A 26993-nucleotide genomic window follows, 5' to 3' on the forward strand; every position below is an offset into this window, starting at 1 on the left:
TTTTAGAAGCCTTATTCAGCAAAAAAAAAAGTAAATCTACCTTCATTTAAAACCTTCTCAGTAATCTCCATTAACAAATGTGATAGTATAAAAGAAAACAATGTTTTTCAACATAAATTTCAAAAAAAGCAAATATCCTTAATGGCTTATTGCTTTGATTATAGAAAAACAATTATCAGTACTTTAGCTAGATCTATTGATATTTTTAAAAATTAATTAATTTATTTAATTTTGGCTGCGTTAGGTCTTCATTGCTGCATGGGCTTTCTCTGGTTGTGGTGAGCGGGCTCCACTCTTCATTTTGGTGCACATGCTTCTCATTGCAGTGGCATCTCTTGCTGTGGAGCATGGGCTCTATGCTCCCCAGCTCTAGTTTGCAGGCTCAGTAGTTGTGGCGCAGAGGCTTAGTTGCTCCATGGCATATGGGATCTTCCTGGACCAGGGATCAAATCCATGTGCCCTGCACTGGCAGGTGGGTTCTTAACCACTGTGCCACCAGGGAAGTCCCAAGATCTACTGATTCTTTACCCACTGGATTCAACTAACATCATTCTGAAAACTTGTTAGAGCTCTTGGGTAATTACATAGAGAAAATTTATCTTGGATTATGTAAACAAAGGAAACACAGAAATGTTAACAATCAGGAATTATTCTTGAATTATTACTAATCCTAAATTTTTTTTTCTCTTTGAAACTACTTCCCCACAACACAGATGATAACAATGTATAACAGTAAAAGAGACTTGAGTTTCTCTTTTTTACTTTTTTTTTTTAACAACTGATTATCAATTTATTTAAAATGTTGATTTAAGCATCTGCAGTGGTGACTTCAACCTCGACTCCTGGCTCAATACTGATGGACGTGATCTGCTTGAAAATTTCAGAAGGACTGTGCAGGTCAATGAGTCACTCGTGGATCCTCAACTGGAAACGATCTCAAGTCTTAGAACCTTCACCACAAGGAGTTTTCCTTGTAGTTATCCTCAGAGTGTTGGTAGGCATCCAAACGATTCTTCTCCTTAGCGTCTCTGATCAGTTCAGCACATACCTTCTCCAAAGACTTCAACGTTGCGGTTGGTGAGGGTGATTCTAATCCGGTGAATCGCCACCTCTGGCTCCACGGCGGTCCAGTATCTGTAAAGCCATGGCTGCGGCATGGCTTCCTGACCAACTTGTTCCTCAGCAAGGGCTAACAGCGGTGAGTCAGGAGCATGAGTGGGAGGCCTGAGGCTCCGCTGCAGCAGCGACCGCGTCTTCTTCCAAGAGCTCTCCTGTGTCTTTATGAGGCAAATGTGAGTGAACCAAAAAAATTCCAGAGAGTACCCACAGAAGAGAAAAAATGAAAAATATTAAATCCAAAAAATTCACAAAAAGTTAATGCTCCAATTGCTTCAACTTCACTTGAATAAACAAAGGTTGGCTGTAATTGTTAGAAAATAAAAATATTTTGCAATGTTTCAGATTCCAACATTTCGGAAGGATTATAGATTGGCAAGAAGAGACCACAAACTCACATGCATACAGACACCCACATTTATGCGGAGTAAGATTAATTTCTGATTTAATTAAATAATGATTCAGAACACAGGGTCGTCCCACAGGGCAGAAGCAGATGCATCCTCCCCAGTCTAGTTCTCATGGTGACACTTGATGCATGACCATGCATCCAGCAACACTAAATCTCTTGACCTCAGAGTCATGCTTTCTCTTTAGCACACATTCAGTTATTTGATGCTTTCCAGCATCATCCTGAACTTTATGCCTTTCAAACACTCAATTGATTCCTATTCATTATACCCACAGGACTCATTCCCTCACTTCTTTCAGATTATTTATCGAATATTACTTTATCAGACACAGACTACCCTGTATAAAAAGTATTCTCAAAAAAAAAAAAAAGTATTCTCATAATTTCTCTATCTCTCGAATCTTATTTTACTTCTCTTCAAAGTACATATCACCATATTATTTTCCTGGTTTTATGGTTTGCCTCCCCCACCCCATCAGAACATAAGCTTTCTGAAATCAGAGACCCTGTCAGCTTTGTTCATTGCTATATCTTTAGAACAGAAAACAGTGCCTGGTAGACAGTAACCCCTCAATAAATATTTGCCTAATACATGAATAAATAATTTGTGAAGAAGAGAATCAACTCTATTTTAGATATGTTGAAATTGAAGAGCTTGGAAACATGGGTTAAAAATGAAGAAAGAGATTTAGCAGCTACCCACCTAGGTGTGATAAATGAAGCTAAATGAAACTGATAAGAGTAGGTGAGTTCCTTCAGGTAAAGAAAAAGTGCTAAGAGAGAATAAAATGGGACTAAGTAGAGAAATCTCATAGAACCCTTGTTTTTGAATGAAGGTATAGAAGAGAATTCAGTTAAAGGTATGGGGAAGAGGGCATCAGAGAAATAAAGAACGATCCTAAGGCATACAGTTCCAAGAGGCAGAAGATGGTCAATCGAGCCCAAACCTACAGAGAAGAACAGCCAGATAAGGAGCAGCTGGATTGGTAGGAAGTCACTGATGACTTCTGAAAGACCAGTTTTGGAATAGGGCAGAAACTAAGTCTCAGTGCCTTGAGATATGAAGAGGATGGGGTGAAAATGTGGAGGCAGAGAGTCAAGAGTCTCTTCATCTCCCCTGAGCTTCAAGAGTACCTGAAATATTTGTTGAATAAATGAGTACATAGATAAATGAATACAGTTTTCTCCCCAGAACCAAGACAGAACATAAATTGCAGCTGAAGTCATGAGATTAAAATGGTAAACAAAACACTCTTTTCAACAACATAGGTTGTATAAAAATATTTCCCTAATCAAAATCAATTTTCTCAGTAGTTTTCCCTCAATAAACATACAGTTTATTCCTGTAACTCATTTTTAAGTGAGCGCCTATGACTTTCATTTGTACCTTGTTTTTTATTTTTGTTTAAAATGCATTCTTGGTTAATGGAGCCTTTAGAAATTTACCTCGAGGTCCCGACTCTGTCTCAGTGGGGACTGACCCTTGCTTTCTTTGGAATTGATAGCCTCTCAGCTGTGCTCCATTGATTTAGCTTCCCAGGTATGCCAGAGGCCACCCTGATGCATGAAGGAGTATGTCCTGAAGTGAACTAATAAAGGGCCTAGTTAGGAAGGTAACATGGTAATAAAATATATGTAAGATGAGAAATCACTCAGCTTTCCACAAGAAGAACCACCAAATAGTTACATGAAGAAACATATTTCTAGTGGGGTTTAAATATAAATTATAATTAAATTTTTTGCTTTTCTGAACCCACAGCAAACTTATCTTAATCTGTCCCTGGGGTTCTCAAATAAGAGTGTGCATCAAAATCACCTGGAGGAGCTGTTCAACCACAGACTGTTGGGCCATACTCCCCCAGTTTCTGATTCAGTGGTCTGGGGTGGGGACAGATAATCTGCACTTCTAACAAGTTCTCAAGTGATGTGGAGGCTGCTGGACAGAACCACACTTCCAAAAACTACTGTTCTATGCAAACTGTATATATATTTTCATAATAATTTTTCCCCTACTTTCCTGTTGTCCTTCAGAGAAAAGGAGTCAAATTCTCACCCCAGCACTACTTCCCTGGTTTCTGTCAGTTTCTCTTGTGGAAAAAAAATTTAAAGTTTTAAAAGCAAGAACAAAGTGATGTTAGGAGTAACCAAGCCTGGGTTTTCAGCTTCTACTCATTTTTAAGTGGAATGAAGGTTTTATCTTAGTCAATAAGACGTTAGTGTCCCTTAGGAAAAAGAAGATGGTGGTATGACACTCCTGATTTCATATTACACTACAAAGCAAAAATAATTAAAACATCATGATATTGACAGAAAAACGTATACACAGATCAGTGGAACAGAATTGAGAGTTCAGAAATAAACTCACACATAAATGGACAGTTAATTTACAACAAGGGAGCAAAGAACATACAATGGAGAAAGGATAGTTTTTCAATAAATGGTGTTGGGAAAATTGGACAGCCATATACAAAAAATGAAACTAGACCACTATCTTACATCATACACAAAAATAAACATCAAGGCTTGAATGTAAAACCTGAAACCATAAAACTCCTAGAAGAAAACATAGGCAGCACACTCTTTGACACTGGTCTTAGCAACATCTTTCTGGATATGTCTCTTCAGGCAAAGGAAAAAAAAGCAAAAATAAAAAGGACTACATCACACTCAAAACTTTTGCACAGCAAAGGAAACCATCAACACAATGAAAAGACAACCTCCAAATGGGAGAAGATATTTGCAAATCATATATCAAATAAGGCGTTAATATCCAAAATATATAAAGAACTCATAAAACAACAAAAAGCCTGATTTAAAAATGGACAGAGGATCTGAATAGACATTTGTCCAAAGAAGACATACAGATGACCAACAGGCACATGAAAAGATGTTCAACGTCACTAATTATTAGGGAAATGAAAATCAAAACCACAATGAGATACCACCTCCCACCCATTAGAATGGATATTATCAAAAAGGCAAGAAACAAGTGTTGGCAAGGGTGTGGACAAAAGGGAACCCCCATGCACCATTGGTGGGAATGTAAATTGGTGCAGCTGCTATGGAAAACAGTATGGAGGTTTCTCAAAAAATTAAAAATATGTATGTGTCACACCCAGTCTTCCAATTTATCCCTTCCCATGCCTCTTACTCCCCAGTAACCATAAGTTTATTTTCTACATCTGTAACTCTACTTTGGTTTTGTAGATAAGTTCATTTGTAGCCTTTTTTGAGATTCCACATATAAGTGATATCATATGATATTTGTCTTTCGCTGTCTGACTTACTTCACTCAGTATGAGAATCTCTAGGTCCATACATGTTGCTGCAAATGGCATATATATACAGTAGATAACTAATAAGGACCTGCTGTATAGCACAGGGAACTCTACTCAGTACTCTGTAATGGCTTATGGGGAAAAGAATCTAAAAAAGAGTGGATATATGTCTATGTATAACAGATTCACTTTTCTGTATACCTGAAACTAACAGAACATTGTAAATCAATTATACCCCAATAATATATTTTTTTTTAATGACAAATAGAACTATTACATGATCCAGCTCTTCTACTTCTGGGTATTCATCTGAAGAATATAAAAACACTGGTTTGAAAAGATATATGCCCCCTATGCTCACTGCAGAATTATTTACAATAGCATATATATATATATATATATATATATAGCATATATATATATATACTACTATATATAGTATATATATATAGTATATATATATAGCATATATATATATATATATATATACTACTCAGTCATAAAATATAAGATGCAATCTTTCCATTTGCTACAACAATGATAGACCTTGAGCATATTATGCAAAGTGAAATAAGTCAGAGAAAGACAAACACCATATGATTTCACTCACATGTGGAATATAAAACAAACAATAATAAAATAAAACAAGCAAAACAAACACACAGATACAGAGAACATATTAGTGACTACCAGAAGGGAAGTGGGGTGGAAGAGGGTGAAATGGGTAAAGAGGGTTAACTGTATGGCAATGGATGGAAACTAAACTTTTGGTGGTGAGCACACAGCAGTGTATACAGAAGCTGAAATATAATGTTGTATACATGAAACTTAATGTTATAAACTGTTACCTTAATAAAAGAAAGAAAAAAAAAGATGTTAGTGCCACTTAGAAAATAAGAACTCAAATGAAATCATACAAATATAGTTGAACTATCTAGCACTAAAAAGTGATTTTTTTTCATTTGCAAAACATGCATAAAATAAACACTTGTCCCCATCAAAGTCCTTAATACTATTTAGAAATGGAGGGTGGTATTCATAAAATGACAGAAGAAAATAATACTCATTTTCCACATTGATCTTTATTTTTCCATTTTTTATTTTGTTTTTAAGTCAAAGAAGAAACAGCACACTTAGAGTCTAAACAATCTAAAGGTAGACCGTAATGCTTAAATTGGGACCTTCACAATTAAATTATTTTTCTTCCTTTACTCAAGGTATTGACAAAGAGAAGAGCATGGTATCCTAAGTAGGGCATAATCTGACTGTGCAGAGATGATGGGGCAAGTCATGTGAGGCTCTAAATGAGCTTCTTACCTGCTCTACACTTGAGCAATTCCAAAGAGATTAGGGTCACGTTGATTAAAACATTTGTAAGAACAAATTAATATTCGAAGTGGTACCAGCTGTAGATTTCTGCTTATTTTCCAGTTCTAAAAAGTAAAGATTAAAAATAAAATTAAGGCAGTACTCAATAAACATTTTTGAATAAAATAAATATTAACTATCTCAGAGATTTCAGAACATTGATTTCTAAAGAACACACTAAAGTATTTATGCTTGATTTGCTCTTTTCCCACATACAAATAAACAAACTTAACTAGCTAAGAAGGGCATATGCAACACTAAACAAAATTCAATGATAAAAGATTATCTACATTTTATCCAAAGATATTATTACATTGCCTAGCTGCAAAGTGTTTGGGATGAAGGTGAAAAAATATACAGAATCCACACAAACCTGATTCTGATCTACAGGGATGTTAAGTTGATCAATCAGCAGAGACTAATTGAACACTCAGTAGACATCTCAGTTTTACCTGTCTAGCATCCATTTCTCATGGAAATTAATCTTGCTAATACTCTGTTCATTGTCTGCAATGTTCATTAAGATCTTCACTGGCTGGGTTTCAGGCAAGTTGACCAATATATGACTTAAGTTTTTGTACTTAAAATATCTCTGATCTTAACTTCTCAATGTACAAAAAAAAGGCAGTCAAATACCCTGTCAGCCAACTTAGTGTACATGTCCTGACCACTATTTTGAAATAATGGCAACCTCAAAGCTTACTATTTATATGTTTTATAAACAACTTTTGAAGTTGTTTATAAACAACATAGCTCTCAGAGAGAGAATCCAAAACAGAGTCACAGTTTAATTTGTTGATAATGCTACTTAGTTTTATCATAACTCACTGGGCTATCATCATCACAATCCACACTGAGAGATTTCATTACTGTTCTGTTCACTCTTCCACAAAAGAACTTTGAGGGCCTATTCAAAGGTTCAAGCACCTAAGCATAGTTATTAATCCATCCTTGAGAGAGTTTTCAGCTCTGGTGATAAATCAATGGGGAGCCAAAGCCATACATCATATCACATTTACATCCACCTCCAACAGTGACTAGGAAGGGCTCAGAGAATACACGGCACTATTCTAACAAGTATTTTGGATGAAGGTGAAAAAATGGAATCTCTACAAATCTGACTTCTTTCCTAGAAGTCTACGTGATCAACCAGGAAACATTTACTGAAATTCCCAATGGGCATCTTGTTTTTGCCTGTCAGCATCCATTTCCCATCTGCCAGCACCAAAGCCCACCTTTTCCTTTAAGGAACTACCCATTCTCCAATTTCAGTGCAAATGTCATGAAAGAGAGAGGGCAACTGATCCCACCCCCCGTCTCAAGACATAACCATGTAACTCAGGCCGAGCACATGACCCAAAACCAATAATCATCAGCCCCAAAGCTTTCCCTGAATCTACTGAGAGAAGGAAGCTCTTCCTCTACTACCAGAAGGCATACTTTAGGGAGCTCTCACCTGAGAGCAAAGCCAAGACAAAGGAAAGCAGGAGGACAAATTCTTGATGAAAAATTTGGATACCTGATCCAGCATGACTAAATATGTAGCCAGACCCATCCCTGGACCTTCTTCATTACTTGAATTAGTGTTCAGTTTCTTTAACTTGCAACCAAGAGTTCTGAAAAACTACAAGCAACCAAAAACCTGCACCCTGTTTGACAAAGTGGCAAAGATACAAAGATATATAACAAACAATTCCTGCCTCTTAGAATCTTGCAGCATCTAGTTGGAAAGATAAGACATAAACACAAAAAATAACTAGAGAGCTTCCTTGGTAGCGCAGTGGTTGAGAGTCCGCCTGCCGATGCAGGGGACACAGGTTTGTGCCCCAGTCCGGGAAGATCCCACATGCCACGAAGTGGCTGGGCCCGTGAGCCACGGCCACTGGGCCTGCGCGTCCGGATCCTGTGCTCCTCAACAGGAGAGGCCACAACAGTGAGAGGCCCACTTACCACAAAAAACAAACAAACAAAACAAACAAAAAAATAACTAGAAACATAAGGCTCAATACAATGATAGGTTCTATATGAGTACAGAGAAAGGAGACACCACCACAAGCTGCATATTAAGCAAGAATTTACAATATAACAAAGCGGTGAACTAGATGTTGAGGGATGTCCAGGATGTGGCTACCTGGAAAAGGTATGAAAGGACATTTAGAAAAGGTGAACTATGAGAGCAGTAATTCAAGAATGTGCATTTGGTAACTGGGGAAAAAATACAGTATAAACAATAAATGGATCATAAAATCTTGAGTCATGGGATATCAACAATAAGCATATTAGTCCAGGGACAAAAAGAATTCATAAGTAGTTGTTCAATGATAGACACATTATGTATAATATTTCAGATCTACTTTATATGAGATCATATTGATTAATTAGATTATAATGGCTTAATGTTAAAATTGTGCTTGAAGAACTAGTGACAAAAGCCAAAACCTAAATGTGGCCTTTTCCTTTTCCGTATACATAGTAGATAACCCTCTCATCCAACAAGCTATTCTTGTCCACTACTGTAACACATCTCATCTAGAACTAAAGGGCTATTAAAATAAACCATGCTACATGAACTTCACTCAACTTCTGTTTAAGAAACTAGGACAGAGGAGGTAAAAGACAAACATACAACAAGGAATTAAACGTGGCCATACAGCTATCAGATTTGCTTTGTCCAGTTTCTCCATGAGGTGAAAAGTTTATAATAGAAATTACTAAAGGCATTTTCTATTTCCACTGTGGTTTTAGCTGTTTTCCCTTGGGTCATTAAGAAATTGTATGGGCAGTTTCCTTTGGCTCTTGTTGCAAGCAGAAACACAAAATGTCTGTGTCCCTCATTCCCCTACTTGAGGGTATTATTGTTTAGTTAATTAGAATATAATGTTTTATTAAACTTTTTTTAAATTTGTGGTACCAATCTGTATTTATAGTTGTCACATTCATCGTAATCTATGTATAGGTTCAAACATTTTGACTGCTTCAAGCAGTCATTCACCAGTTACATTAATATTTTTTGAAACATCTTTATTGGAGTATAATTGCTTTACATTGTTGTGTTAGTTTCTGCTGTACAACAAATGAATCAGTTACATGTATACATATATCCCCATATCTCCTCCCTCTTGCATCTCCTTCCCACCCTCCCTATCCCACCCCTCTAGGTGGTCACAAAGTACCGAGCTGAATTCCCTGTGCTATGTGGCTGCTTCCCACCAGCTATCTATTTTACATTTGGTAGTGTATATATGTCAATGCTACTCTCTCACTTCGTCCCAGCTTACCCTTCCCCCTCTCTGTGTCCTCAAGTCCATTCTCTACAACTGTGTCTTTATTCTTGTCCTGCCCCTAGTTCTTCAGAACCTTTTTTTTTTTTTTAAGATTCCATATATATGTGTTAGCATACGGTACTTGTTTTTCTCTTTCTGACTTACTTCACTCTGTAGGACAGACTCTAGGTCCATCCACCTCACTACAAATAACTCAATTTCGTTTCTTTTTATGGCTGAGTATTATTCCATTGTATATATGTGCTCAATTTCTTTATCCATTCATCTGTCGATAGACACTTAGGTTGCTTCCATATCCTGGCGATTGTAAATAGTGCTGCAATGAATATTGTGGTACATGACTCTTTGAATTATGGTTTTCTCAGGGTATATGCCAAGTAGTGGGAGTGCTGGGTCCTACGGTAGTTCTATTTTTAGTTTTTTAAGGAACCTTCATACTGTTTGCCCTAGTGGCTGTATCAATTTACATTCTCACCAACAGTGCAAGAGGGTTCCCTTTTCTCCCCACTCTCTACAGCATTTATTGTTTGTAGATTTTTTTCATGATGGCCATTCTGACAGGTGTGAGATGATACCTCACTGCACTTTTGATTTGCATTTCTCTAATGATTAGTGATGCTGAGCATCCTTTCATGTGTTTGATGGCAAGCTGTATATCTTCTTTGGAGAAATGTCTATTTAGGTCTTCTGCCCATTTTTGGATTGGGTTGTTTGTTTTTCTGATATTGAGCTACATGGGCTGCTTGTAAATTTTGGAGATTAATCCTTTGTCAGTTGCTTCATTGGCAAATATTTTCTCCCATTCTGAGGGCTGTCTTTTCATCTTGTTTAAGGTTTCCTTTGCTGTGCAAAAGCTTTTAAGTTTCATTAGGTCCCATTTGTTTATTTTTGTTTTTATTTCCATTTCTCTACGAGGTGGGTCAAAAAGGTTCCTGCTGTGATTTATGTCATAGAGTGTTCTGCCCATGTTTTCCTCTATGAGTTTTGTAGTGTCTGGCCTTACATTTAGGTCTTTAATCCATTTTGAGTTTATTTTTGTGTATGGTGTTAGGGAATGTTCTAATTTCATTCTTTCACATGTAGCTGTCCAGTTTTCCCAGCACCACTTATTGAAGAGGCTGTCTTCTCTCCATTGTATATTCTTGTTTCCTTTATCAAAGATAAGGTGACCATATGTGTGTGGGTTTATCTCTGGGCTTTCTATCCTGTTCCATTGATCTATATTTCTGTTTTTGTGCCAATACCATACTGTCTTGATTACTGTAGCTTTGCAGTATAGTCTTAAGTCCATGAGCCTGTTCCTCCAGCTTTGTTTTTCTTTCTCAAGATTGCTTTGGCTATTCAGGGTCTTTTTTTTTTTTTTTTTTAAGAAGATGTAGGGAGTAGGAATATATTTATTTATTTATTTATTTATTTATTTATTTATGCTGTGTTGGGTCTTCATTTCTGTGCAAGGGCTTTCTCTAGTTGTGGCAAGAGGGGGCCACTCTTCATCACAGTGCACGGGCCTCTCATTATTGCGGCCTTTCTTGTTGCGGAGCACAGGCTCCAGACGCGCAGGCTCAGTAGTTGTAGCTCACAGGCCTAGTTGCTCTGTGGCATGTGGGATCCTCCCAGACCAGGGCTCGAACCTGTGTCCCCTGCATTAGCATGCAGATTCTCAACCACTGTGCCATCAGGGAAGTCCTCAGAGTCTTTTGTGTTTCCATAAAAATTGTGAAATTTTTTGATCAAGTTCTGTGAGAAATGCCATTGGTAGTTTGATAGGGATTGCACTAAATCTGTAGAATGCTTTGGGTAGTGTAGTCAATTTCACAATGTCGATTCTTCCAATCCAAGAACATTGTATATCTCTCCATCTGTTTGTGTAATCTTTAATTTCTTTCATCAGTGTCTTATAGTTTTCTGCACACAGGTCTTTTGCCTCCTTAGGTAGGTTATTCCCAGATATTTTATTCTTTTTGTTGCAATGGTAAATGGGAGTGTTTCCTTAATTTCTCTTTCATATTTTTTGTCATTAATGCATAGGAATGCATGAGATTTCTCTGCAGTGATTTTGTATTCTGCTACTTTATCAAATTCTTTGATCAGTCCTAGTAGTTTTCTGGTAGCATCTTTAGGAATCTCTGCATATAGTATCATGTCATCTGCAAACAGTGACAGTTTTACTTCTTTTTTTCTGATTTGGATTCCTTTTATTTCTTTTTCTTCTCTTATTGCCATAACTAAAACTTCCAAAACTATGTTGAATAATAGTGGTGAGAGTGGGCAACCTTGTCTTGCTCCTGATCTTAGAGGAGATGGTTACAGTTTTTCACCATGGAGAATGATGTTGGCTGGGAACATATTTTACCAAAGGCCATTGTCAGCTTTGTATTGAATAGGAAACTTTATATGTGATTATTCTCTAACTTAATAATTACTATTTCTGATATAATATCTCTCATGGCTAGTAATTGTTTCCTGGAAATTTTACTGAGAAAAATGGACTCATCATAATTCCTTGGTAACGTAGTTTTCCATCTAGAGTCATCGAACTCAATAATGCTATATGAGAAAAGAATGTCTCTAATACCTTATCTCTTGATACCCATTTAAGTTTCTATTTTCATTTGTGGCATCATCTCCAGTACAACATATATTTCTACCAGTATAAAATATGTCCATTTGAAATAAGCTTTTACAAAGGAATTACAACACACATTCTTATAGTAGACATGTCTTCACAAACCTCAATTAATAAAACCTTACTACTCTGTCAAAGATAATTACTGCTTTGGTCATTGTTTACAGTTAGAAACTGAAACACTAAAAGATCCTTTCTGTCAAGCCAAAGTCAGGGAAGAGGCAAAGGGGTTGGTCTATGATTAGACAGGCTTTTATATCTTTTTACCAAAAGCTTTAAAATGTGAAATGCTATATAAAGTCTAATTTTCATTCTTTACTCTTTACAATGAAATGCATTATTTCCTGAAACAAATAAACATATGATTATAATCCTCTTGCTATTTTATGGAAAAGTAGTCTTGTGCTTTAAGTTTGAATATGCATGTTTACTAAGTTTTATATTTGTTGAATGGTGGAATTGAGAGATGCTTTTAAAATATGCCTAAGTGATAATAACTACCATATTTTAAACTTTGAGAAATCAAAAATTAACTACATATATATTTATGTCATACAGTATAAAGTAAAGCTTTGGATAAAGTTTCAATATTACATGAATCACAAGGACTAGGAAAGAAGAGATAGATGGTTTCCTATTTTCTCAATAAAAGTTATAATGGTAGGCAGGATAAAGGCTCCCCAAAGATGTCTAGGTCCTGTGACTACATATGTTACCTTACATGGAAAAAGTTAATCACACTTTGCAGGTGTGATTGACATAAGGATCTTTTTTTTTTTTTTTAACTTAAGTATCTTGAGATCAGGAGGTTATCCTGAATTATCCAGCTGGACCCAGTTTCATCACAAGGATCATTAAAAGTGGAAGAGAGAGGCCGAAGAGAAGGTCCAAGGGATGGGGTCTGAGAAGAACTAGATCTGCCAATGTTGGCTTTGATGATGCAGGAAGGAGACCATGAGCCAAGGAATGTGGGTAGCCTCTAAAAGCTGGAAAGAGTAAGAAAATGGATTCTCCCCTGGAGTCTCCAGAAAGGAATGTAGCCCTTTGATTTTAGCTTTGATTTTAGCTCAGTAAGACTCATATTGGACTTCTGACCTACTAAACTATAAGATAATAAATTCTGTTTTTAAGACTCCAAGATTATAGAAATTTGTTACAGCAGCAATAGAAAACTAATACTAGCATCATGTTCCAAATTAATACTAGCATGATGTTCCAAATTAACAGGGCCAAGAAAGGCATGACTATGAGAGCCCCTCTCCCCATTATGGAATCAAGGCACTCTGGAGCTAGAAGAGACTTTGGTCTAATCACTTCATTGTCCAGATGAGGAAACTGGTCCAGATATAATGAAAAGTAAGGTGACTTACCTTAGACCTCATAGTTCGAGGCAGAGACATGACTAGAATATAATTTCACTAAATTCTAGATTATTTTTAGTCATAGTATGCTTCCCAGCTTCTTTCACTAATGTAGTGTTTTGATTATAGTTTAATAATAATTTGCAGAACTGTTTGCAAGAATGAACAGTTATTGGAAAGTGCACATATTTTCAAATAAAGCATAGAAGAAGCATATTGCTTTGCTGTTCTGGTCTGTCTCCAACTGATGGCTAAACACATTCACTTGAATTATCCACCCATCAATGGAAACTCAACAAGTCTAAAATGAAACTTGAGTTCCTGCCTCCCAAATCAGCTCCATCTGGAATCTTCTGGTTTTCTCCCTCACACCCTCTGAGGTTTCCCACATTCAATCAATCGCCAAGTTCTGCCGTCCTTCCTCTCTCATGGTGCTTCCTTTCCTTGCATTTCTACTGCTACCCCTTATACCCCACTAGGCAAGCACTCTAACAGGTCTCTGTTCCTCAGTTTCTCTTCTCTTCAAATTCCAATTAACCCAGCACAGTACGGCCAAATGATTCCTTCTAAAGTACATCTTTTTTTTTGTATCATTGACTTGTCCCCACACCTTCAGGAGGACTCCGTTTCCAAACAGGATCAAGTTCAAACTCTTTATTCTATCCTTTGACAGGTTCATAGAATTTGACCCTAATTTTTTTTGTCTTTCTCCCACTCCCAGGCAAAAACCAACTTAATTGATTTACTTCCTTATGAACAGGACTCATTCTCCAAATTGTTCTCTTCTCCTAAAATATTTTCTCAGCTTCCTTCTCCATGTATCTGAATTCTATCTATGCCAAGGCCCTGTACAAGTTCCAGCATCTGTCTGGGCACTTCCTAGGCCTGACAACCTACAGCAATCTCACCTTACACTTTGAAGCCCTAAAGCAATTGGTCTCATTTAACATTTTGTTTTTATAACTAGTGTCTTTTACATCTTTACAGAGTTTAAACTCTTAGATTTTAGCCATGGGGACAAACTAGGTTCCCTATTTATTTGCATTGTACTTAGCACCCAGAGTTCCCTGCTTTAAACAGGTTCTCAAATATTTATGGAATGACTGAAAGTAATTTTAAAAATACAAGATGAACATTCAGAATGACAACTCCTCTATTCCATCAGTGATAAGCGCCAGCAATGAGCACTCCTCTAAAGTTAACTGCTCCATTTAGGAAGTGTAGCCATACATTCAGGATTGCCTAGGACAGTCCTGGCTTCCTGATGATTTTCCAGTTATTAATAATGTTGCCCACCTTCACTCTCAAACACCTCTTGGCTTAGATGATACATTATATATGGTAATTCTACGCTTAGGGTAGTTTGGACTGTAGTAAGGGCAGAAACCAGAAAGAAAATCCTGCTCATGTTCCAGCCACCCATCCAGCTAGGTAGCATTCACTCTACTACAGAGTGATCCTGCTCTTCATCACCATCTTGGCATAATCAGTGTCCTCTGAATTTCACGTGGGAGGTTCAAATATTTTGGTTATGCACAGCTTCAGATAGATGTGCTGCAGTGAATACAACTTAAGATTCTTTAGCAGAAAAAAAAAATCATGTATACTGAATACAACTGTTAACTCTACCTAGCAGTTTAAGAACAAAAGGGAGAGTTCCCTAAAGGGAAAGGGGAATTCAGTGAATTCCCATAGAAGTAGAAGCAATCAAGAGACAGTGTGCGAGATCATTTATACTCTAATTGTTTTGCTGTTTTCTGAATAAAATGATAAGAATCGTTCATGCTATTTCCATTTTTCTGAACAATAAATACACATTATTTTCATGATTGTTTAGAATTAGAAATGTGATGTCTTCTGATCCTCTAGGTGTCCAATTTACATTAAATTAACTAACCGTTGCATGTTTTAAGACCTACATTTATTTTCACAGTTGACTGGTTGAAATGATCAGTTTCATAAACGAATGTCAGCGGTATATAAACAGTAATAACTTTTTATTGCAAAGTAAGATTTTGCTCTGTAAGTGGTGAGTAAAATTATTAAATGTAATCTTATGTTTCATTACTGACAACTTGTCATAAAAAAGGAATTAAGGCTGCAATTTTTCATTTTTTTTCATAAAGTAGATCAGCTTTTTCACTCATTTATAGTGAAACCTACTCAATCTAATCTCCTTTGAATGAAGTTTTAATTACATTACATCATTCAATACAGGGCTGAGAGTTCATGTTCCATACTGTTCCCTCCCTAAACTCTTCAACTTTAAAGGAATCTAGGGAAATGTTACATTCAACTAGTGTAACTATGTGAAATGAAAATATCAAATTCATATATTGGGCACTGGATCACTCAAGTATTTGGAAAGAATTTTACGAGACTATTTAGTAACCTCTAAGTCACTGGTTCAATTATGACCCAAGTTGGTAGTAACTAAAAAGGATTAATTTTTGTTGCTGTTTTGAAGCATTATATCATTAGTAGTTAATACTTAAATATCAATTATATTGAAATTATTGACAATTCTATAATTGCTAAGGACTAACTGAATGGCAAGGGCTATAACATTTGAAAAAGACAAAAGCATCTGAATGAATTATGGTAAAAGTTAATATTTGAGATTCTGTAAAATTTTTCATCAACTATTTCCAATCCTCTTCTCACTAATTCATAAGATAAGCATGGCATAATTTCACATTCACCTGAATAGAAGCAATTACAATTGGATATTTTGTTGTGTCTAGCCTTTTATATCAAGAACAAAGTCCCATTTGTCATCGTGTCTCCCTTCTTCAACTGTGCCCTCAGATAACAAACCCATCAGAGACAGAACATTCTGTAAAGCACAACAGGGTAACTAGATGTTGGCCTTATCAAATTGGGTTCTTCCTTCATGCTAAACTCTAAAGGTTAGCATCCTGAAAAGATAATAAAAAGCTGAATGTTTTTTTAACAGAAAGGGAGGCTTCTAGGCAAACTAGTCTTTGTATACTCTCCCTTTACTTAAATAGAAAAATAGCATAAAATCCTAAATGTATGTAAAAGCAACTTTTTAATAACATGGTTAATCTGATTATCATCCCTATGTATTTTCTGTATGTTCTCACTCTAGAAACAGGGAACTAAACAACTCCATTAAAATAACGTTTCACAGAAACAGACTCACAGACATGGAGAACAGACTTGTGGTTGCCAAGGGGGGTGGGGGTGAAGGATAGACTGGCAGTTTGGGATTAGCAGATGCAAACTGTTATATATAGAATGGATAAACAACAAGATCATACTGTATAGCATAGGGCACTATATTAAATATCCTCTGATAAACCATAATGGAAAAGAATATCAAAAAGAAAAAAGAAATATACATACATACATATATATATATATATATATATATATAACTCACTTCACTGTACAGAAGAAATTAACACAGTATTGCAAATCAACTATACTTCAATAAAATTAGTTAATTAATTAAAAATAATTAAAAATAATGTTTTGATTGCCAAGCATCTAGTAATATATATTCCAACCTAAATTTTTATCCAATTGTTAGCCATTTTTAAATATCCTTACATTTATTTAGCATAATTTATAAATTCATACTATATACTTATTCTAATTGTAATTCCATTGTCATGGAATTACATGACACATTTTTTCACTACATATACTTACTGTTACTTGTTTAACTTTTTCGATTATTTTAAAGGTTAGAATCAGTGATTGTTTCACAGCAATTTTCCTTTAGAAAATTTTCTTCTCCCCAATTTTCCAACACTTCCATGTACTCTGCCTGTCAACTTACCTAGGAATATAACTCTATATTTTGAGCTATTTTCTCTTTCTACACTGAAGATATTATGCTATCTTTTTTATGGAATCTGCTTTCAGTTCATTGTCATTTCTTTGTAGGTGATCTATTTTCTTAAAATTTTACCTTTTGCTCTAAATAGCTTCCCTTTGGTAGTGTACATTTTTACCAAAATGTGTCTAGGTATGGATTTATTCTTATTCTACCTGGCACTCAGTGTGCTTTTTCAATGTGAGGGATCAAGTCTTTCTTCAATATTTTAATATTTTATTCCGTTAATAAGAATTCACACCCAGGTCTCTGTTTCTTTCTTTTTTTAATTGAAGTGTAGTTGATTTACAGTGTTGTGTTAGTTTCAGGTATACAGCAAAGTGATTCAGTTATACAAACATAAATGTCCATCTTTTCAGATTCTTTTCCCTTATAGGTTATTACAAAATATTGAGTAAAGGTCCCTGTGCTATATAGTAGGTCCTTCTTGGTTATCTATTTTATATAGAGTAGTGTACATATGTTAATCCTGAACTCCTGATTTATCACTCCCCTCACTGCCTATCCCCTTTGGAAATGATAAGTTTGTTTTCTGTGTTTGTGGGTCTGTTTCTGTTTTGTATATAAGTTCATTTGTATAATTGTTTTTTAGATCCCACATATAAGCAATATCACATGATATTTGTCTTTCTCTGGCTTACTTCACTTATTATGATAATCTCTAGGTCCATCCATGTTGCTGCAAATGGCATTATATCATTCTTTATTATGGCTGAGTAATATTCCATTGTATGAACATACCACATCTTCTTTATCCATTCATCTGTCGATGGATATTTAGGTTGCTTCCATGTCTTGGCTATTGTTAATAGTGCTGCAATCGATGCAAAAATACTCAACAAAATACTAGCAAACTGAATCCAACAATACATTAAAATGATCCTACACCATGATCAAGTGGGATTTATCCCCAGGATGCAAGGATTTTTCAACATCTGCAAATCAGTCAGTGTGATATATCACATTAACAAATTGAAGAATAAAAAACATTTGATCATCTCAATAGATGCCAAAAAAGCTTTTGATAGAATTCAACATCCATTTATGATAAAAAACTACTCTCAAGAAAGTGAGCATAGAGAGAACATAATAAAGTCCATATATGACAAACCCACAGCTAACATCATACTCAACGGTGAAAAGCTGAAAGCATGTCATCTAAGATCAAGAACAAGACAAGGATGTCCACTCTCACCACTTTTATTCGACATAGTTTTGGAAGATCTAGCCATGGCAATCAGAGAAGAAAAAGAAATAAAAGGAATCCAAATTGGCAAACAAAAAGTAAAACCGTCACTATTTGCAGATGACATGGTACTATACACAGAAAATCCTAAAGATGCTACCAGAAAACTACTAGAGCTCATTAATGAATTCGGTAAAGTTGCAGGATACAACATTAATACACAGAAATCTCCTGAATTCCTATACACTAACAACAAAAGATCAGAAATAAAATTCAAGGAAAAAATCCCATTTACCATCGCATCAAATAGAATAAAATACCTAGGCATAAACCTACCTAAGGAAGCAATAGATCTGAACTCCAGAAACTATAACACACTGATGAAAGAAATCGAAGATGACACAAGCAGATGGAAAGATATACCATGTTCTTGGACAGGAAGAATCAATATTGTCAAAATGACCATTGTATCCAAGGCAATGTACAGATTCAATGCAATCCTGATAAAATCACCAATGGCATTTTTTATGGAACTAGAACAAAATTTTTTTTTAATTTGTATGGAAACATAAAAGACCCTGAATAGCCAAAGCAATCTTGAGAAAGTAAAATGGAACTGGAGGATTCAGGTTTCCTTACTTCAGACTATACTACAAAGCTACAGTAATCAAGACAGTATGGTACTGGCACAAAAACAGAAATATAAATCAATGGAACAGGACAGAAAGCCCAGAGATAAACCCACACACCTATGGTCAATTAATCTATGACAAAGGAGGTAAGAATAGACAATGGAGAAAAGACAGCCTCTTCAATAAGTGGTTCTAGGAAAACTGGACAGCTACATGTAAAAGAATGAAATTAGAACATTCCCTAATACCACACACAAAAATAAACTCAAGGCCTTCCCTGGTGGCGCAGTGGTTGAGAGTCCGCCTGCCGATGCAGGGGACACGGGTTCGTGCTCCGGTCCGGGAAGCTCCCACATACGGAGCGGCTTGGCCCGTGAGCCATGGCCGCTGAGCCTGCGTGTCCGGAGCCTGTGCTCTGCAACAGGAGAGGCCACAACAGTGAGAGGCCCGTGTACTGCAAAAAAAAAAAAACCTCAAAATGTATTAAAGACCTAAATGTAAGACCAGATGATATAAAACTCCTAGATGAAAACACAGGAAAAACACTCTTTGACATAAATCACAGCAATATCTTTTTGGATACTTCTCCTAAAGTAACTGAAATAAAAACAAAAAATAAACAAATGGGATCTAATTAAACTTAAAAGCTTTTGCACAACAAAGGAAACCATAAACAAAATGAAAAGACAACCTACAGAATCTTTTGGGATTTTTTAACCATTATGTTTTTATCTCATGCTATATTCTTATACCACTGTGTTGCAGTTTTTATAATGCACTCAGACATATTTAATTAATTAAAATGTATTATTACTTTTAATTTTTATAATGAAATTATGTAGATACAAAACCTCTTTATTCTCCTTTCTTCCATCCTTATTGTTTCTTCAGTGATGACTAATGTTAAGCTGTGCACACACTTGTGTGTGTGTGTGTGTGAGTGTGTGTGGGTGAAATCCTGAAGGAAAATTCTTCCATTTATCTGGCCTGAATACCAGTCAGTCTATGTTCCACTCCACAAGTCAAGAGAAGAAAAGCCTCATATGTCTTTCACATGATAGTCTTTTAAACATAAGAAGGCAGCTGTTTGAATAATTGTATTGATATCACCATCAATCAATGAATTTATTGACACTTTCTCTTATGGTTCAAAATAAAAACGTGCATGCAATCTACAGGGCAGCAAAAAGTGACCTGAAGGTGGTATCAGGAGGTGTAAACTAAAGTTCTAATTCTGTTATTTCATAGATATTAAATTTGTGAAGAAACTATTTAACTAACTTAGTTGCCTCACCTGCGAACGGAGACAATGAAAAATAAGTCACAAAGTTAATAAAGAGGACCGGGACTCACATTACTCAAATGTCACCTTCTCAGGGAAGTTTCCCTTAAGCCTTCTGCTGTAGGCTGAAGGTTTGTGTCCCCCACAAAATTCCTATATTGAAATCGTCATGACTAATGTATTAGGAGGTGGGGCCTTTGGATCCAGCAGAAGAAAAAGTAAAAATAATCTTATTTCTTGCACATCTGTCTTTGATAGCTTTAAAATTTGTGGGCACTCTACCTGGTTTTGCCCCTCCCCCGCTGATTGCATTTTCTTATTCTCCTTTGCTGACTCCTGCTTCTGCCCACCCTTTAAATACTGTTGTCTTCAAGGGTTCTGTCCTTCTGGCCTTCTCACTTCACTGTGTAAATTTCCTCAGGCAATCTCCATTCCCATGGCTTCAAGTGTCACACTTACATAAACAATCTTTTAATCCAAATCACCAGCTCCAACCATTCTTTGTCAAAAAACAAACAAAGCCTCATCTTGCTACTCCACTGCTTCGACAACTATAAGTAGCTCAATTGTATCCTCCCCAAAATTCATATGTTGTAGTCCTAACCCCCAGTACTTCGAAATGTGACTGTGCTTGGGGATAGTCTTTAAAATGGCAATTAAGTTAAGATGATGTCATTAGGGTGGGCCCTAATTCAATATGACTGCTGTACTTACAAGAAGAGGAAATTTGGACACACATTTGTAGAGAAGGAAGATAATATGAAGACAGAGGGAGAAGACAGCCATCAACAAGCCAAGGAGAGAGACCACAGAAGAAAACAAGCCTTCTGGCACATTGGTCTTGAACTTCTAGCTTTCAGAATTGTAAGAAAATAAATTTCTATTGTTTAAGCTACTCAGTCTATGGTACTTTGTTATGAGAGCTGTAACAAACTAATATAGTAGCTTTTGAAATTAAGTTCAAACTTTACATACAAGAGCCATCCTAATTTCATACCTCTCTCTAACCTCACCTCCCATACTTCACACTCAGTGAGTGCCCTGTACTCACTGTACAATTTATTTGTACAATATTACCTTTGAACAGGCAGTTCCTGCACCTAAAATGCCTGTCCACTGGTTCTTTATCTATTCTTATGCCTCCCTGTCATTCAAAGCACATTTACAAGCAATGCCTATTAAAATAATTTTAATGTGTATTAGGTATTCTCCAAGTACCAAGCACAATCACTGTGCTAGGACTCAGGGATACACCAGAGAATGTTCCCATTTAATTGAGATTCCTTCTTCTCATGCACCCTGTGCACACCTCTATCACAATACCTATCACAAGAATATAATCATTCTTTCTTGTCTAAAGGTATTGATTTTTAAGAATACCCTTATTAAGTAGCTACTATGTACTACCTTTATTAAGCACCTGCTGTACTAAGCACTGACTACCTCATGTCTCACTCATAACAGCTCTGTGAGAGAGGTACTATTTTTATACCAATTTTAGAGATGAAAACTTAGGTTCAAAGAGGAAATTAAGGTGACACAGGTCGTAAATGGTAGGGCTGGTCATCAAGCCCAATTTGTCAGATTTCAATTACCTTACTATATCACTTCTCCTAGGAATATGTAAGTTCCTGGAGGGCCAGAGCTATTATAACATTGCAATTACTCTACTTGAAATGAGACTAGCAGCTCATCAGATGATTTTGACTTGGAATCTATCAGAGCAAGAACATCTTTCCCAAGAAAGATATTCATTGGGAAAAAATGAACATGACAATTTGTTGAAGGTGTTCATGTCATAGCCAGTGAAAAGTAGAGTGTTTTGGAAACTTTTGCCAAATAATATGACGTGTTATATTCATTAGTGTAATAATTTAGTCCAGAATATAGATTGGAATATAACAATCTATTCCAGAAGGTGATGTGAATAATTCACAGATAGGTTACATAAGCAATCAAGATTACAGATGTATTCCCATCTTGAGAACCAACATACATTTCAATTTTCATTTTCCACTGATGGTCTCTCTTATCTCTTGGTGTTTAATGTCCAACTGGTTTAACTTTTAAATTTCTCCTCAACCATTATCTCACCTTGACATTATCCCTCATTGGCAACAGCTCTGCCAGATTTTTCTCTACAATACATTTGATGTAACATATTAATAACCTAATAGAACACAGGAGCTGGTATTAAAATCCAGTTCTTGGGCTTCCCTGGTAGTGCAGTGGATAAGAATCTGCCTGCCAATTCAGGGGACATGGGTTTCATCCCTGGTCTGGGAAGATCCAACATGTCACAGAGCAACTAAGCCCATGCGCCACAACTACTGAGCCTGCGCTCTAGAGCCCATGAGCCACAACTACTGAGCCTGCACGTCACAACTACTGAAGCCTCTGTGCCAGCCCACACTCTGCAACAAGAGAAGTCACCACAATGAGAATCCTGTGCACTGCAATGAAGACTAGCCCCCACTCGCCACAACTAGTAAAAGCCCATGTGCAGCAATGAAAACCCAACACAGACAAAAATAAATAAATAAAAGAAAAAGTTAAAAAACAATTTTTTTAAATCCAGTTCTTGTGATTCATCAGTCATGCTTAGAAATAAAATATGTACCAAGCACTCTGCTAAGCTCTCTCTATATAATGGATGCCCATTCTAACCACTCCTATTCAACCTACTACTTGAAATCCTAACCAGAACAGTCAGGCTAAAAAATAAAATAAAAGGCACCCAAACAGAAAAGAAAGAAGTAAAACTATCTTTGTTTGCAGATGATATGATCTTATATATACAAAGTCCTAAAGACTCCTCCAAAAAACTGTTAGAACTAATCAACAAATTCAGTAAAGTTGCAGGATACAAAATCAACATACAGAAAGTAGTTGCATTTCCATACACTAACAACAAAATATATGAAAAATAAAGAAAGAAAGCAATCCCATTCACAATAGCATCAAAAACAATAAAGTTCTTGGAATAAATCTGAGGAGTAAAAAAATCTGTACATGGAAAACTACAAGACTTTGGAGAAAGAAATTGAAGATGACACAAACAAATGGAAAGATATTCCATGTTCATGGATCAGAAGAATTAATATTGTCAAAATGTCCATATTATCAAAAGCTGTCTATAGATTCAATGCAATCTGTATCAAAATTCCAATGACATTTTTCAAAATTTCCAATGATATTTTCAAAAATAGCAAATATAATCCTAAAATTTATATGGAGCCACAAAAGACCCCAAATAGCCAAAGCAATCCTGAGAAAGAAGAACAAAGCTGGACATATCATACTTCCTGGCTTCAAACTATACTACAAAGCTAAAGTAATCAAAACAGTACAGTACTGGCATAAAAATAGACACATAGACCCATGGAAAAAAATTAAGAGTCCAGAAATAAACCGCTGCATATAAGGTCAACTAATATTTGACAAAGAAGCCAAGAATACACAATGAAGAAAGGATACTGTCTTCAATAAATGGGTTGGGAAAATTGGATAACTACATGCAGAAGAATGAAATCAGAGCCCTATCTTACACCATTCACAAAAAAGAATTTGAAATGAATTATAGGCTCAAATTTAAGGACTGAAACCATAAAAGTTCTAGATGAAAACATAGGTGAAAAAACTCCTTGACATTGGTCTCAGCAGTGATTTCCTGGATATGACAGCAAAAGTACGAGCAAAAGAAGCAAACATAAATAAGCAGGATTAAGCCAAACTACGAAGTTTCTGCACAGCAAAAGAAACTCAACAAAATTAAAAGGTAACCAATGGAATGGGAGAAAGTGTTTGCAAGTTATATACTTAACAAGGGGTTAATATCAAAATATAATAAGAACTCACACAACTCAATAGCAACAAATCTAACAACCCAATTTAAAAATAGGCAGAGGAACTGAATAGACATTTCTCCAAAGAAGACGTACAAATGGACAACAGGTATGTGAAAAGGTATGCAATATCACTAATCATTAGGGAAACGCAAATCCAAACCATGATGAGGTATCACTTCACACCAGCTAGAATGGCTATCATCAAAAAGACAGGAGATAACAAGTGTTAACGAGGATGGAGAAAAGGGAACCCTAGTGCACTGTTGGTGGAAATGCAAATTTGTAGAGCTACTATGGAAAACAGTATGCAGGTCCCACAAAAAATTAAAAATAGAACTACCATATGATCCAGCAATCCCACTTCTTATTATATATCCAAAGAAACTGAAATCGGGACTTAGTAGACATATCTTCACTCTCATGTTCACTGCAGTATTACTCACAATAGCCAAGATATAGAAACAACCTAAGTGTCTGTTAACAGATGAATGGATAAAGAATATGTGGTATATATGTATACATATTACAATTGAATATTATTCAGCCAAGGAACATAAGGAAATCTTGCCATTTATGACAACTTAGATGGACACTGAGGGAATTATACTAAGTGAAATAAATCAGACAGAGAAAGATAAACACTGCACAATAACACATATGTGGAATCTAAAAAAGACAAACTTAGAGAAATAGTAAAGTGGTAGTTACCAGGGGTTGGGGGCTGGGGGAAATGGAGATACTGGTCAAACTGTACAAACTTCCAGTTATAAGATAACAAGTTAGAGGATCTAATGTACAGCATGGTGATTATGGCTAATAATACTGTATCACATATTTGAACATTGCTAAGAAAGTAGATCTTAAATGTCCTCACCACAAAAAAGAAATGATATCTATGTGACAGGATGGAGATAGTAGCTGATTCTATGGTGGTAATCATTTTGCATGCATAAATGTATCAAATCAACACATTGTACACCTTAAACTTACACAATATTATCTGTCAATTATATCTCAATAAAGCTGGAAAAAAACCCATTATATCATCATAGAGGTCAATTCTTAGATACAAATGAAGTTAGTACTGGTCGACTTAGATAAGGCCAGAGAATAAGAGGAGGTCTTATGCTCATATTCACACAAAAAACACCATTTACCTTTGATGGAGGAAAAAACTCAACACATTCCAGCCATGTGGTTAAAAAGGACTTTCCACATATTGCACATTTTCTTCCCTGCGAGATTATGTTCCTGACCTGTGGGTACCATTCTATGGCTTGCATTAGGAAAGGATCCTTTTCTGCTAGCTGATTCATTATAAATCTTGATGTTATTTCCTAGATTAAAAAAGAATATGGTTCCTCAGATTATTCTCAAAATAACTGGTTTATGTTACATTGATTCCCATTTCACTAATTTATATTTTTGGCTTATTCCTCAGTTTCTGTTAAATTAGTTTTCTGTAGTATATATAATGAATTATGTTGTCAATGACTGGCATTGTAAGTTTAGTGTTCAACATTATATGAAAAGGAAGTTACTTCCATTGTAATATCTCTATGTCTCTGACATACAGGAATTCAAGTTACAATAAATTTACATTATTAGATAAAGTTTAGGTTCAAATTTTGTACCTCTCATTACAATAGGCAAGGACAGTACAAATATTCAGACTGGACCCAAAAACTGAGTCTGTCATATTTACTAAGCTCTAAACCCTTACTACTTAGACTGTAGATCATGGATCAGTAGAATCTGCATCACCTAGAAACTTATTAGAAATTCAGACTTTGTTGCACTTTCAGACCTACTGAACCAGAATCTGCAGTTTAACAAGGTTTCCCGGGTATTCTGTATATATTCTGTATGTATGTTAAAGTTTGAGAAGCACTGGACTAAGTTATCTACTGCATTGTCTGAATTGAGACAGACTGGTAAAGAGTACTGATTTCTATTACCCAAGTCTCTGAATTTGGTATGTATTAAACCTATCCACATAAATATTTCCAGATACTTCACTTTAGATAATAATAATATTATAATATTAAATAATAAAAGGGGTGGTGAGGATGGTCACGATGACCATCAACATCATCAGCTTAAAGTAAAAAAAAATATATATATATAATACATAACTATATCTTCACTGACCAAGCAAACAAAATAAACATTTGATTTACTCCATTAAATGCCCCTCATTGTTTGTGCCAATAGCATGAAGTTCTGTGTAAATGTTACAAAAACACTGCATGAATTTTAATAGTGTATAAGACTTTTTTCCTGGCCAAAGTGAAAGATTTCCCAGTGGTATTAAGGTAGTCCACATCAGGTTCTGATAGGAATCTTTGGAAATACATACCTACATACATACATATTGGGTGGGCCAAACCGCTCATTTGTTTTTTTCTGTAAGATGGCTCTAGTAGTGCTTAGTTGTCTTTAACTTCATTCAGAACAGTTTTGTTAGATTGTATTGTGCCAGCTGTCATATCAGCGTGCATTTAAAATAAAACTTACCAAAATTGGTGAGTTTTTGTGTAGCCATTTTAATACTGAAGATGGAAGAAAAAAAGCAACATTTTTGGCATCTAATGCTTTATTATTTCAAGAAAGGTAAAAATGCAACTGAAATGCAAAAAAAGATTTGTGCAGTGTATGGTGAAGGTGCTGTGATTGATCGAACATGTCAAAAGTGGTTTGCGAAGTTTCGTGCTGGAGATTTCTCGCTGGACGAT

General features: G+C 35.8%; 1 protein-coding gene and 1 pseudogene across 2 annotated transcripts in view; both read right to left on the reverse strand.

The window, feature by feature from the left end:
- Positions 1 to 807: 807 nt before the first annotated feature.
- LOC114895331 lies at positions 808 to 3380 on the reverse strand (annotated as a pseudogene).
- A 2748-nt stretch (positions 3381 to 6128) lies between these two features.
- LRRC69 (leucine rich repeat containing 69) overlaps positions 6129 to 26993 on the reverse strand; it is a 92159-nt gene continuing 71294 nt past the window's right edge. For both annotated transcript variants that reach the window (XM_029223078.1, XM_029223077.1), the window contains 2 exons: positions 25416 to 25595; positions 6129 to 6239 (listed from right to left, as the gene is read on the reverse strand). In XM_029223078.1, the coding sequence (XP_029078911.1) occupies positions 6129 to 6239; positions 25416 to 25595 (291 nt within the window). The remainder of the gene's footprint in view (positions 6240 to 25415; positions 25596 to 26993) is intronic.

Source organism: Monodon monoceros, unplaced genomic scaffold (assembly GCF_005190385.1).
Source record: "Monodon monoceros isolate NGI ecotype Baffin Bay Population unplaced genomic scaffold, NGI_Narwhal_1 Super_Scaffold_14, whole genome shotgun sequence".
NCBI classification, from domain to species: Eukaryota; Metazoa; Chordata; class Mammalia; order Artiodactyla; family Monodontidae; genus Monodon; species Monodon monoceros.